This window comes from Arctopsyche grandis, chromosome 7, assembly GCF_051622035.1.
Source record: "Arctopsyche grandis isolate Sample6627 chromosome 7, ASM5162203v2, whole genome shotgun sequence".
Taxonomy (NCBI): domain Eukaryota; kingdom Metazoa; phylum Arthropoda; class Insecta; order Trichoptera; family Hydropsychidae; genus Arctopsyche; species Arctopsyche grandis.
Window position 1 is genome coordinate 30,600,668 of NC_135361.1, and position 13,537 is coordinate 30,614,204.

The window sequence follows — 13,537 nt, forward strand, 5'->3', positions numbered from 1 at the left end:
TACATATATAGGTTTTTCATTGCAAATTGACCCTTTTTCATTTCAAATTGACATTGAAAAGGTTTAATTTGAAATGAAAAAGGGTCAATTTGGAATGAAAAAATTACTAGTTGAAATTTCCGGCGTTGCTCAGACGGATAAAAGTAAAAATATGGTCTACGGTCTGATTTAGACAGAATATTATTGTCAAAAATGTACATTTGCATAGTAGATAAACAAACAAAAACATTCATATCTACATATAATTACATATATTAAAAAAATTAAGATTAAAATTGATATTTCAAACATGAATTCTGTTAGGTGGTGGAATATTATACAAAGCACTGTATTTGGGGCACAAAAATCTGTACTATATTATATCATGTGTATGAAAATATGCATGTAATCACAACTTGTAAGTTTTGAATAGAATATATTTCCAAAATATTGTGGTAAATTTATATGGAATGATTCTATAATGAAACAACGCAAAAACATCAATTGTGATAAACAAAGAATAAATTACATTCAGTTTATTTTCACTATGTAAAATATGTAAATGAATCTAACAGCAATATATTATTATATTACAAAAAACATTCATTTAAAGACTGTACCTATTTATGTATCTTCACTAATGATAATCTTCTAACTTGATATTAAACATCAAATCACCACGATAGAGATTATGAAACTGTCACTTCTGTGGAAGATAATCTCTTGTGCGTGTAATTTTAAACAGACAATAACATGCCTATGAAAGCACATAAGGTATATCTCTAAATATATATTCGATAGAGCGGACATTACTCAACCAGTTTTTATTACAAATATTTGAAAAATTCGTCACACTAATCATTAACAGTCAATGAAACTACAAGTATGATAATATATTGTGTATATTTATTGTAGTTTCATTCACTGAAGTGTTTCAGGTTGAGAATGGTGCCGCTGAATGATATTGTCGAATTTTATCCAAAAGATATTTAAAGCTTTTTAAAAGTTTTGTTTTCTTTCGCTACTATAATAGTATGTATATAGTCTAATTGGTAAATCTCTAATATAAATTGAACACATTTCTACCCAGCTAAAAACTTTTTGAAACACAATCTCTCACACACGCAATAAAACATAATAAAAAATAAATATTTGAGTGAACATCATATTAAAGTTTTAAAAAAGCTCACAATACAACCAACGTTTTTAATTTTTTAACCAAATTGATTGTACCCAAACATCTAACATAAATTATATATCAAACATTTACAATATTCTATTTACATTTTTATATTATATTTATACATATTTTTTTCGGTGTGTATAATTACATTATATGTATATAGTATAACACTATAATTATAATAGATTGTCTACTATAATTTCATCAATATCACACACAAATTAAAACAGCAAAAATTATGTACACGGATCTACAATACAACGGCGAACATTTCAAAATAGTTCCATAGAAAAAGTTCGCCATTTTTCATTACAATAATTATATGTTTATATATAAAGAAATATTTTACACTACTACGATTAATAAATGAAAGTATTCTGCTTCAATATTATCGATAACAATTCATTAAGAGATTTTTATTAAAATATATATAAATATAACACAACTGTATATATGTATGTATTTTTTTTATTTATTTGTCCTTTTGTACTGTACTATCATTGAAAACATAGTAAATAAAATAGGAATTAAAATAAGTATATGTAAGTTTGTAGGTCTTTTATAATGCATTTTTGACCCTAAATAAGCTATCCAATATCGTTTTATTATTGACCCTTTAACCGTGCAATTTATCGAATAGACTCTGTTTTTTTTTATAATAATATTTGAATTTATTTTCATTTAAAAATACTGTTTTATCAAAAGTAATTTTCATTTCATTTGAGTGAACCGTTATATATTTATTTCTTATAATTGGGGTGTACCAGCACCCGTTCTTTTAATTCGTGCGAAAATACTGTGAGAATGATTAAAATAAATCAATTTGAGAAAAATATTAATTGCAATGATATCATATGTATATATTTCATTTGAATTGTTAGAACGTTATCATTCATTCGATCATACTTATTAATAAAAATTCACACACTCTCGTAGACATTTTGCATAAAAAAGGGTTTAGAATTGTTTTTTTTCCATAGTAACACTACTTAAAAAAATACATTCAGTAAAAATTTATTGTCATATACAAAATGGGAAGGCAATCATTATTTACAAAAGTTCATTAGCTTGAGTCACGTTCAATGAGAATTCTACGCATCGTTACGACTAACAATAAGACATTGTCTACAAAAAGTTTACGTTTTAAAACAATTCATATAAAGCCAGGGCACGATATATATAATAAATACACAATTACATTACTTTTGGCATTCAAACCTTAAAAAATTTCACCCGAGATACTTTTCATCCCTCAAAATAATTGGCACGATATAATTATCTTGAATTACATACTTACATTATTGTTAATCTTCACTTGATTTCTCTTTTAATTATTTAATAATATTTTTTGTAAATGTTTTCTATCACAATTTTAACCCTTTGCTTTCATATTTATTGTCAATTGTTACCGAGTAAGCAATAGATTTGAGTATATAGAATGAAGTACAATATCATTCAATATTGTCAACTCACATAAGTCAAGTCAAAGTGATCTTAAGCTCCACATATGTATCTTCAAGATTTTACATATGCTGAACTGAGAGACACGTATGTACGTCTTGCACGGTAGACGATTCCAGGAATCGTGCAAATCGAAACTATTCCACAAATCGAATTACATTGTATTTGAGTCTGCATTGAACGATTAAAACCTAGTAATTGGGCAATTGATAGACGCTGTAGTGGTTGGCCACCTGTATTATACAGAAGAATTAGTATTTGGCCATTTATTACATGATAATATTTGAATTTTAAGCAGCAGTAGTAGGCTACTCATATTAGTGAGAGCCTTGTGCTCCCACAATGGTGCTGTGGTTCATTTCTAATTGACAGTGGTATACATATGTATAATTTACTCTGAATTTGTAAATAAATCTATTTTTTGTTTTATTTCATCGAATTAAATTGCATACATTTAGTAAATATATTTTTTTCCAAATTTATTGACTAAAATTGAATAGTATCGTTTACCTGTAAAGGTCTGTTCATACCTATCCAGCACGACCCGTATCCGGCAGGTGTCATGCAAGTGCGGATAGTATTCTTTGGTACATTCGCATGAATGCGTAAATGCGCATGCGCGAATGGAGTATGAATACGTCCATATAGAATGTACTAAATAATACTATCCGCGCTTGCATGACACCTGCAGGATACGGGTCGTGCTGGATAGGTATGAACAGACCTTAAAATATTTTATTTTTGTGTGTTTCTGAACCCCATGTTTTATTAATTATTATCATTATGTATATAGCGAGGTTTTACAAATGAGTCAAATATTATGTAAAGAGTCCAAGTTTTCAAAAATACATATACTATTAAGCGAAATGTTTTTTAAAATTAAAAGTCATTTTGGAAAAATATATGTAGAATGTGTGATTGGCTAACCTGCATGGTATGAAGCGTGAGCGAGGTGCATGGCTAGGAACGAGTGCGTATTGCCGTTAGGTAGCCCGAAGTAAAGACGTACAATAAAGACTATCTAAGCTACTCCATGTGTATCATTTGGAAACCCCTGCATCGAGGATCCTACATATGTATATATATATGTACATATATAAAAATACGCTTTGGACGAATTTTTTTACCAGAAAAGAGCATTTTTCTATCTAATACTATTAAGTTTCTTTAAAAAAGTTTTTTTTATAAGCTGAATCAATGTCGAAAATTGCCTGCGCCCTTCAATATTTCGCGCCCTGTACAATGCGTCTGCTCAGTTTTTGACTCTCATATGTCAAATAAAATGAAGGCAAATGCAATCATTTTTTTTTACTATATAGTGTGTTTTTTTGGAATAGTTTCAAATTACACGGTGGTTCTCGGGAATCGAATCGTGCAAATCGAAGCGCACGCTTACAATCGTACAGATCTCCATACGTTAGTTCAAAATACGTCGTCGTCGTTCGATGGGTACATCCACGCGCGGGTGGCCGCCACAATGGGGGTGGTGGGCGGTTCCGTAGGGGTGGATGCAGTGGTCGTATGTCAGTCCGAGTGCATCTCCAGTTGCTGCTCAATCCATGGCACATAGCGTGGCACAAAAGCGTACACTCCTGGCAAACGAGGGTGTGCACATTTTATACCCCAGCTGACAATACCGCCTACGAACCAACGCTCCCTGTCGTCAGGATCTCTACACAGCAACGGACCACCGGAATCGCCCTGAAATTTTATTCAATTGTGAGGTTTTTTTTACACGGCACGGTTTCTGTTTACACGGCGTGGTTTCTGTTTACACGGCGTGGTTTCTGTTTACACGGCGTGGTTTCCGTTTACACGCTGTAGTTTTTTTGTGCATTGTGCAGTTTAAGTATTACCTGACAGGCGTCTTTTCCCCCTTCAGGATATCCGGCGCATATCATGCCCTCTGTGACGTTGAGGTCCCTATGCTCCAGCCAGGAGTTGCACAGTTCCCTGTTCAGAACTGGCACTTGAACTTCGTTAACGGCTGGTTCGTATTCGGATACTGGAATTGAAATCGATAACATACATGTATATTTATTTCATAATGTAAATAATTGATTAACTACAGTAGAACGTCGATTATCCGGACTAATTGGGGATGAAGGTAGTCCGGATAGTGAAAAATCCGGATAATAGAAAAAATCAAAGTTGACAGGGAAAGACCAGTCATTCAGTATGTATAATTTTATTTGTCTACATTTACTTATATAATAACTAGTCACCGGAGCCTGAGGGGGCCGTGTATTGTTCAAAGGTTGTAAATGCATTGTTAAAGGTTTGCCGAACAATGGATAGCACTGTGACTATCCTACCTCTAATAATAACATTAATTACACCAGTGGTTTTACCCGGCTTCGCTCGGTATTTGTAAAATAAACCGCTCTAACATCTAATAGTAAACACTGATTTGTTTTTTTATTAAATTTATTTGAATCGAAAAAAAATAATATTTAAGGACAGCCCATCAGAAAGGAATGGTTTTTTTTATATATAAGGAAATCGGAACTGAAATTGGAACCGGGAGTCGAAAATGAAATCGGAATTGGAACTGAAACAGGAATCGGGAACCGGAACTGAAAAAGTAATCGAGATCTGGAACTGAAACAGGAATCCGGATTCGGTACTGAAAAAGGAATCGGCACCCGGAACGGAAAAAGGAATCGAAATCGAAAACGGAATCGAAATCGATATCGATATCGTTGTCATAGAATATTTAATTTTTTCGATAACGTCACGGATTCTACGAACCAAAACTTACATTACATAAAACTAACATACATATAAAGTCTCTTTCGAAATCATATGTTAAAAGATTAGATGAAGATCAATATTAAATTATTCTTTATTAAGAAATTCAATTATGGATTTTGGCTTAAAGTTGGTTTAAAAAAAATCTTTAAAAATAAAATCGCGATCAAATTTTCAAGACACAAACGTCCTTGAGTATTGAATTTTGAAGACAAGTGACTCATTTCTCCTTCTTATTTTATGTTATGTATTTATCATTTGTGCTCCGTTTTATTTTATGCCATCACGAGTGTAAAAATTCGAAAATAATATCAATTAGTGACATGCAAAGCAGCAAAATCGTTTGTTTTTAACAATCCGGATAATCGAGGTCGTTTTATTTGCGAAGGCCCGTCCCCACTCCACGGAAAAGCAACAATTAGCTCACGATCTCAGTGCGCGCGCATATTTTCTATGGAGTGGGGGTGGGCTTTCGTAAACGGAACGATTAATATTAAACTTACTTTCTTTATCTTCTCTTTTTCCCCAGCCAATCACAGTGCAAAGTGTTCCTTCGGGTAGTTGTCTTGATGCAGGTGGTAAACATACTGGTACTAATTGCTCGTGGAAAGTTACTTTGGAAGCCAACTAAAATAAAGTATATATCATGAGAATTACGTAAAATGTACATGCTAACGCATTCACTCCCCCCTACCTCGACCCGTGATGGCCAATCACATTTCGTTTCATATTGGTCAAGAAATACAAAATGGTTCGTATGTATAGCGATCGGTAGAATTTAATTTTTTTTTTGAATTTTTTGTATGTTTTGAGTTCGTGTTTCGTATTTTGAAATATTTACACAAATAAAATTTGAATATAAAATACGTACGTTTCTGATATTATTAATTTATTTATGGAATATGTATGTATTTTATATCAATGGAAATTTAAATTTTTTTGATAGTTTCCAGATTTAATAGAACTCTTTTAATATCCAAAAACCTTAAATGCTGTGATATGATTTAAGGTTATGTAAATAGGGAAGATAATCGGCTTGATCTGTAGTAGTTGGACACTTGAATTTTAAAGTTGAGACTAAGTGAATACCTTGTGTGTCCACAATGGTGTACTACTTATTGATAGCATTGCTTATTTATTTATTACAAAGAAACACTTGGGGCGAAGTGGAAAAAAAGCATATTATCACTTGTATCGAAAAGTATCGGATCTTATCGCATATTACTACATACATAATAGCATGTCTTGTTTCGCATACTTGATTCTTTGTCGTAATATGTCATGTCGTGTGATTGCATCGCGTCACGTCTCATTATGTCCTGTCACTTATTGACGGTTCGGTGACAATTTCGCACAAGGCGATCTCGCACACGTCACAAAAATCTCGAAGACGGAATATCTGGTACTCGAAAATTCCACTTACCGAGAGTGACCCACGCGAAATATCACGCTAACGATACTTCTAGTGTTAGATTTTCGCGGAAATGATTGTCGTGCACGAAATCGCCGTGTGCGGAGTTGTCCATTTACCTGTATTGACTTTTTTTACGTCACTATTAATGTTTTATGTGGTTCCCGTTTTCGTTCTCATTTCACAGACATTCAATTTTATATATAAGTATAGATTTATTTGTTGACGTGGGCCATCCGCTGTGGTTTGTGGTACAGCCCTGAATGGTCAGTATATTTGAGTGCGAGGTAGGCGTGGCGCGATTATTGTCACACTCGCGGCGTGATGCGTTAAAGGCGTTAGGCTTCCGCGTCAGTAAAATCGTTATTATGAATATTAGGCTTTTTCCCGTTTTTTTTTCACAGTAATCTTCCCGGACATGCATACATACATCAAATCCTGAAAGTTTCATCGTAATCGGTTCAGTGGTTTAGGAGGCTATTCGAGACACACACACACAGACTGTGGTTTGTGGTACAGCCCTGAATGGTTAGTACATTCGAGTGCGAGGTAGGCGTGGCGCGATGGGATAGCTTTACTTTCGCGTCAGTAAAATCGTAATTAAGAATATTATTATTAAGAGGTTTTTCCCGTTTTTTTTCATAGTAATCTTCCCGGACATGCATACAACAAATCCTGAAAGTTTTGTCGTAATCAGTTCAGTGGCTTAGGAGCCTATTCGAGACACACACACAGACATTAATTTTTATATATACATATATAGATTAGTATAAGAACGTAAGCCTATGGCTTATTTTAAATATAGAAAATTTCAAAATCAAGCTCTCAAATTAAATTAGGGTTTTGACAAAGACTCACTTGAAACAAGGCAACGTCATTATCATGAGCGACACCCAAGTTGTACAAAGGATGCGGGATGACCCTTTTCACTTTCATTTTTTGTCCATAGTACGAATGGGCATGTCTTCTGGTGATTCCTAGTTGAATCGTCCAGCCGGTGACATCAGAATGACTGAAATCATTACATCGATTTACTAACTTTATTCAATAATATAATAAAAAATCATTTATTTTTGGTCATGTTTTTACTTTCCAACGCAGTGCGAAGCTGTAAGCACCCACTGATCTGCAATCAAAACTCCAGCACAGTAGAAAACTTCTTCAGGTCCTCCAAGAATGGCTGCAAGGAAAGGCCAATCGCCTGGTGCAGCTTCCACACCACCGACTATCCTATTACTAGGTGCGTAGACTTGCCTCGTTTTACCACAAACTGAAACAAGTGACAGTATTATATTGTTAACATGTGTTTAAGATTCGAACCTAGAACTGTTAGACTAGTTCTGGCTCCAAATGTGTCAAATATTACCAAAATCAGTGCACGTCAACTCGACGTAGGAAGAAGATGCACCACAGGTTCGGAACTCTTTGAGTAAGTTGGTTTTTTTCTCTCGATTCATTCTCTCTCTCCACAGTTGCATTGTGTCTTTTTGGCGAGAAGATATTGTCAATTCTATGCCATTGGCTGTCAACTTGCTGTCATTGGCTTTCCTGTAGAAGTGTTTTAAATTAATATTTTATGGTTTGTTCTTGTATTGCAATTGTTGTTTGAGAGCTTTAGAAGCGGACCTATCTTAGTTGTAATATAATTTTATTGGGTAGGCCACACTTGTTATCAAAAAGTTTTTCGGCAGTACTTTGCGACCATTTTGTTACACTGACAAAATGGTCGACAGTGAAAAGCTGATGAATAAGCAAAAAATAAACCGTTTTTGGAACATTGATCACCGTCATTATTATCTGCTACTGTTCACTATCCACTGCTGGACGAAGGACTCTTTTTTCCTGTTCAGAGCATTATTCATTCATCTAACCCTTTACATTTTTCTTAATTCTCCTACCTGACTCACTTTTCGGATCTTTTTACACTTTTTTTCAGCCACATGATTAAGAATATTGAAAGTACAAAATACAATAACAGAATTCTATTTAAATTGTGTCAAAGCAGCAGTTATAGTCAGTAGTGTCACCCTAGTGGTTTCCATGGGTTTTCGGAAACCCGTTGCTAAAAATCAAAAGTTTCCGGAAACCGGTTGTTAAAAATTATGTAATTTTTGTCAAATATTAAATACAAATCTTGAAAATTGTTTCCGACTTTTAAAACTCCGAAAAGGTCACATTCAACTGCATAGTAGGTAAAGAGAAAAGGCATTTTTTCCGTTATGCACAAGCAAAATTAACTGCCGTTCAATGTGTCTGCAGTCTGCACTCGGAATCATCCTTTTTAATAAAAGTCAAAGAGTAGCTTGATAAAAAATAGATAGAATAGATTTACAACAAATAGTAAATAATATAACTCATAAATTATATATTATTAAGCAAGAATACAATCTAGTAAATAAGGAAATTAAAAAGAGAATAGTCAGGGATGTCAGGGAATTTAACAGCAAGCTAATAGAAAATACCATTAAGAATAACCGTAGCCTGAAAAAGTGCAAACAGGATATTTTCTTAGGCAAAAATCAAATGATCGCAGTCAGATCAGAGAGCGGAGTAATAATTAGGAATAGAGAAGAAATCATAGACAGAGTTTACACGTTCTATGCAAAATTATACGAGAACAACAACGGTTAATTCCCCGCTCTGGAATCGACACACGGCTAAAGGGTTCCTGCAGTATTGCCTAGCGAAGTAGAGGCCGCGCTAAAAACTGCAAAGAATGGTAAAACTCCAGGGGAAGATAATATTCCCATTGACTTACTAAAATGTGGCGGCTCCCCCCTAAATAATATCTTAGCTAGGCTTTTAGATGATAAACCAGTAGAAGTAGTAAATAATTATTTATATTTAGGTCAAATAATTGACATGTCTGGTAGTAAAGATGAAGAGATAAAGAGACGTATGAAATTAGGATGGAGTGCATTTGGACGGATGAATGCTGTTTTTAAATCAAAAATGCCACTCTGCCTGAAGAAAAAGATCTTTGATCAATGCGTTTTGCCAGTGATGACGTATGGATGTGAAACTTGGACACTGAACACCAAGATGCTACATAAAATCCAATGCACTCAAAGAAGTATGGAGCGCTGTATGCTTGGCATAACGAGGAAAGACAGAAAGTGGAACACGTGGGTGAGAAGTATGACAAGAGTAGTGGACATAGTGGATAGAGTGAAGAGATTGAAATGGCAATGGGCGGGTCACGTAGCTAGGAGGATGGACGAAAGATGGACAAAAGAAGTGCTTGAATGGTCCCCGAGAGAATGCAAAAGGGTAAAAGGAAGACCGCAAGGAAGATGGGTGAACGAAATTAGGAAAATGTGCGGGGTGAGATGGATGAGTGTTGCGCAAAACAGAGACGGGTGGAAGCGTGTTGGAGAGGCCTTCATCCAGCAGTGGATGGCGAGTGGCTGTAAATGATGATGATGATGATATATTATCTATATATTTGAAATTAATCAATTCATTAATTAATTAAAAATATTAATATTTTCGAGTATTTTATAGAAGTACATACATATATTTGCATGTTTTTTTGCTTCTAAAGGTTCATTTCATTGTACTTAAAAAATATTAATGTATATAAATTGAGAAAAAAAATTGGAAAACCGTTGTTCTAAAATTGGGGTGACACCACTGGACTTAATATATACTAGTATAGACTACCCAAAATGGAGACTATTTTGAAATGTATTAGTCGTTTTCTACTTACGAATAACCGAGCATTGCACAAACTGCACTAGGCGAAGACGTATCCCAATGTGCAACACAAGCCGGTTGCCATCTTTGCTCCTGGGGCCTGAACAATTGCAGTTGTCCACTTGCTACGTCTCCATTGCTTTCGCTCAATCTCACTGAAAGCAGAGTTTGAATTTTAGAGTCGCATAAGTGTAGTTTCACCCCCATTTATTCCAGGTCTACGTACAGCAGTTGCGTTCGTCTTGTCCCCAGGGACAATCCACTTTTCCATCGCACACGTGACTTTGAGCCATGCATCGTCTTTCACCACAGTGTATAGTGCCTCGGCCGCAACTTTTGCAGTTCAGTTCATCAGACTGGTCCAAGCAATCCACGTGGCCGTCACATCTCCAATCTGCTGGGATGCACCTCTTGGTGTCGCACTGGAAACCGGTGGGGCAAACTGCAACCAGAAATGGTACAATTTGTCATTGAAATCTGAAAGGAACTAATCTAAGATCTAAGCTAGGCCTAACGTTTCTACAATTCTTCTTAGAAATTAACGCATGGCATTATGAGTCTTGAATTCAAAGCCCGCTTTAAAGGTCAAGGAATTTGACCCTTAAAGCCCTCAACATGAGGCCACCACCCCCCCCCAACGAATTCAGTCTAAGAGATCCTTTCGTCGGAGAACGACACGGTTGTTCATGAATATCGCACAAGAACAACCGCACATCACTGTTCTATAAAAAAAAACCATAAATACTGTACATAACCAAGTACAAAATAAACAACAAAGCATGAACACATAAATTATACTGTTCGACAGTAGGGGTTGCAAAAACCACCCGAAAGAAAAAGCTGGTTTTTGTTTTTTTTTACAAATAAAAAGCCGGTTGACCGGCTTTTACCTGTTTCAAAAGATTTTTTTGTTTTAAATTATTATATAGAAAAAAAAATTGTATATTATTACATATAGCCAGCAGCATAGCTCGGACGTTAAGCTTCTGCTTACCGTCAAGAAGGTGCCGGGTTCTATCCCTGAATGAAAATGAATTTTTCAGAGTATGCTGTTGGTCAGACCTGGATTTGTGACTCCAGGTTGATCGTTTCCTATCAGAGTTTGCCAATTTTCTCTGATTTCATTGTTGAAACGGTTCCCGGAAAAAAAAAATTGGCTAAAAATCCTTCCTACCTACTATGTCACCACTATTTGAAATTTGATGGATGTACAATAAGAATTTATGTACAATTCATAGATGTCTCGTTAATTTGCGAGTTTTTTCAGTGTCTCGCAATTCAACGAATTATAATAAAAAATGCTGCATTTGTATTTGTAATTGGCCAGGAAGGCGCATTGGGATTTTCCTGTAAGGCCTTCCTGGTATATATGTAAAATAAAAATAAAAATAAAAAATAAATATATTATATTATATTATTACAAATATTACAAATAAAATAAAGCCGTAAAATGGCAGATTCTCAAAACGCACAAATAATTAAATTAAATAAAATAAGCTACAAATTATGGAAAACCCAATTTGCCGAAATTCTGAAAGGCCTTGTGTAGGCTATTGAAACTACTTTCAATAATATTTTATTGGTTTATGAACTATTCTTCATCCATTACTAAATCAAAAAGCCACCGCTAAGTGCTGTACCTTTTTTGTTGTTGTTCAAAGAAATATACGCCTATTCCCTATAAAACTGGAAATTCATATCAGGCGTATATTTTTTTGAACTTTGAATAGAAATTTGAAATTCATAATTGTTTTGAGGAAAAAAAAAATTTAAAAAGCTGGTTGATCGAGTAAAAAAGCCGGTTTTCGGTTTTTTGGAAAATGGTCAAAAAGCCGGTTTTCGGTTTTTTGGAAAATGGTCAAAAAGCCGGTTTTTCAGTCTCGGTTTAAGCCGGCTTGGAAGCCCTAGTTCGACAGTATTCTTTCCTTGATGCATCGTTAGATGGTTTGAGTGTCTGGAATATTTTTCGACTATTTTATGTAGAAAAAAAATTGAATGGAGAAAGTGGCGTGCTGGTCACCCCCATTTCGGACAATCCTTTTCGTATGAAAGCATCATAACGACCGTCAGACAAATTAAACACTTTTTCATTGCGAAAAGAACGAACACCCAGGGGTGCGGTAGGGCTTGTTCAATTTATGCAGAACCACGTTCGTCGTAACACTTGAAACGTAATATTTTTCTGCGACGCCTTTTTTTATTATCCCCCTAAAGCCTATAACGATAACTTACGACCAGTTTTCATCCACCCTCAACCCTCCCTCACTCCCATCCCTCAAAATAAAATAAAAAAGATTAAAACACGTGAGATTTCGCTCGAGCTGAAAGCAAAGTATATTATGAGTCCATTAAAAAAAAAAAAGCAACTCCACCTACATATATTTATATAAACACCCATTGTATAACTGATTTAAATTAATTATGAGATCTACTCAATAGTTAATAAATTCTATAGAAACATCAATTGCAACGTTAAATGAATAACGTATTAAACAATTCAACACGCGAACAATGCAACTGACAAGCTCTAGCGAACAGTGTTGTCTAATAATAAATAATACATAATAGCAATTGTCTAATACCATCTAATTAATTGCAATTGTCTACATATCATCTAATTGCAATTGTCATCTAACTGTCAAATTAGCTCCGAGTCCATAAATTACATGATTCAGGCCTAGTCTAAGCGTATTGCAACGTCGATTTTACGTATGCATCAAGAATATAATTTTGGGTAAATAATTATATGTATTAGTCTTTTTTTAATCATAGTACGTCGGATAAATGTTTGAAGCTGACATAATATAAATGGCAATTAATCGTTTTAGCGTCCTTTAAGATTTGTCCGATTTAAGTTGGCAGCACTTACTCACGCACACATTCGTAATTTGACGTTTGACGTTTAACCACACTCGAGTTGCATCTCATCAAACACCAAGCTTACTGATTCTCACTTCAACTTCTGCTTCTCTCATCGATTTGGCAAGAAAATTATCAAACAAATATTATTTTTAAATCATCCTTGTATTCATTGCGTCATTTACTATTTATTCATA

At 34.5% G+C, this 13,537-nt stretch overlaps 1 protein-coding gene across 1 annotated transcript in view; it reads right to left on the reverse strand.

Moving 5' to 3' along the window:
* Positions 1-2,512: 2,512 nt before the first annotated feature.
* Positions 2,513-13,537, reverse strand: part of LOC143914802 (atrial natriuretic peptide-converting enzyme-like) — a 199,397-nt gene continuing 188,372 nt past the window's right edge. Inside the window, exons 10-18 of the mRNA XM_077435150.1 lie at positions 10,708-10,923; positions 10,495-10,636; positions 8,152-8,333; positions 7,875-8,055; positions 7,644-7,797; positions 5,878-6,001; positions 4,480-4,628; positions 3,888-4,324; positions 2,513-3,834 (exon numbers count right to left, since the gene is read on the reverse strand). Of these exons, the coding sequence (XP_077291276.1) occupies positions 4,148-4,324; positions 4,480-4,628; positions 5,878-6,001; positions 7,644-7,797; positions 7,875-8,055; positions 8,152-8,333; positions 10,495-10,636; positions 10,708-10,923 (1,325 nt within the window). The 3' untranslated portion in view covers positions 2,513-3,834; positions 3,888-4,147. The remainder of the gene's footprint in view (positions 3,835-3,887; positions 4,325-4,479; positions 4,629-5,877; positions 6,002-7,643; positions 7,798-7,874; positions 8,056-8,151; positions 8,334-10,494; positions 10,637-10,707; positions 10,924-13,537) is intronic.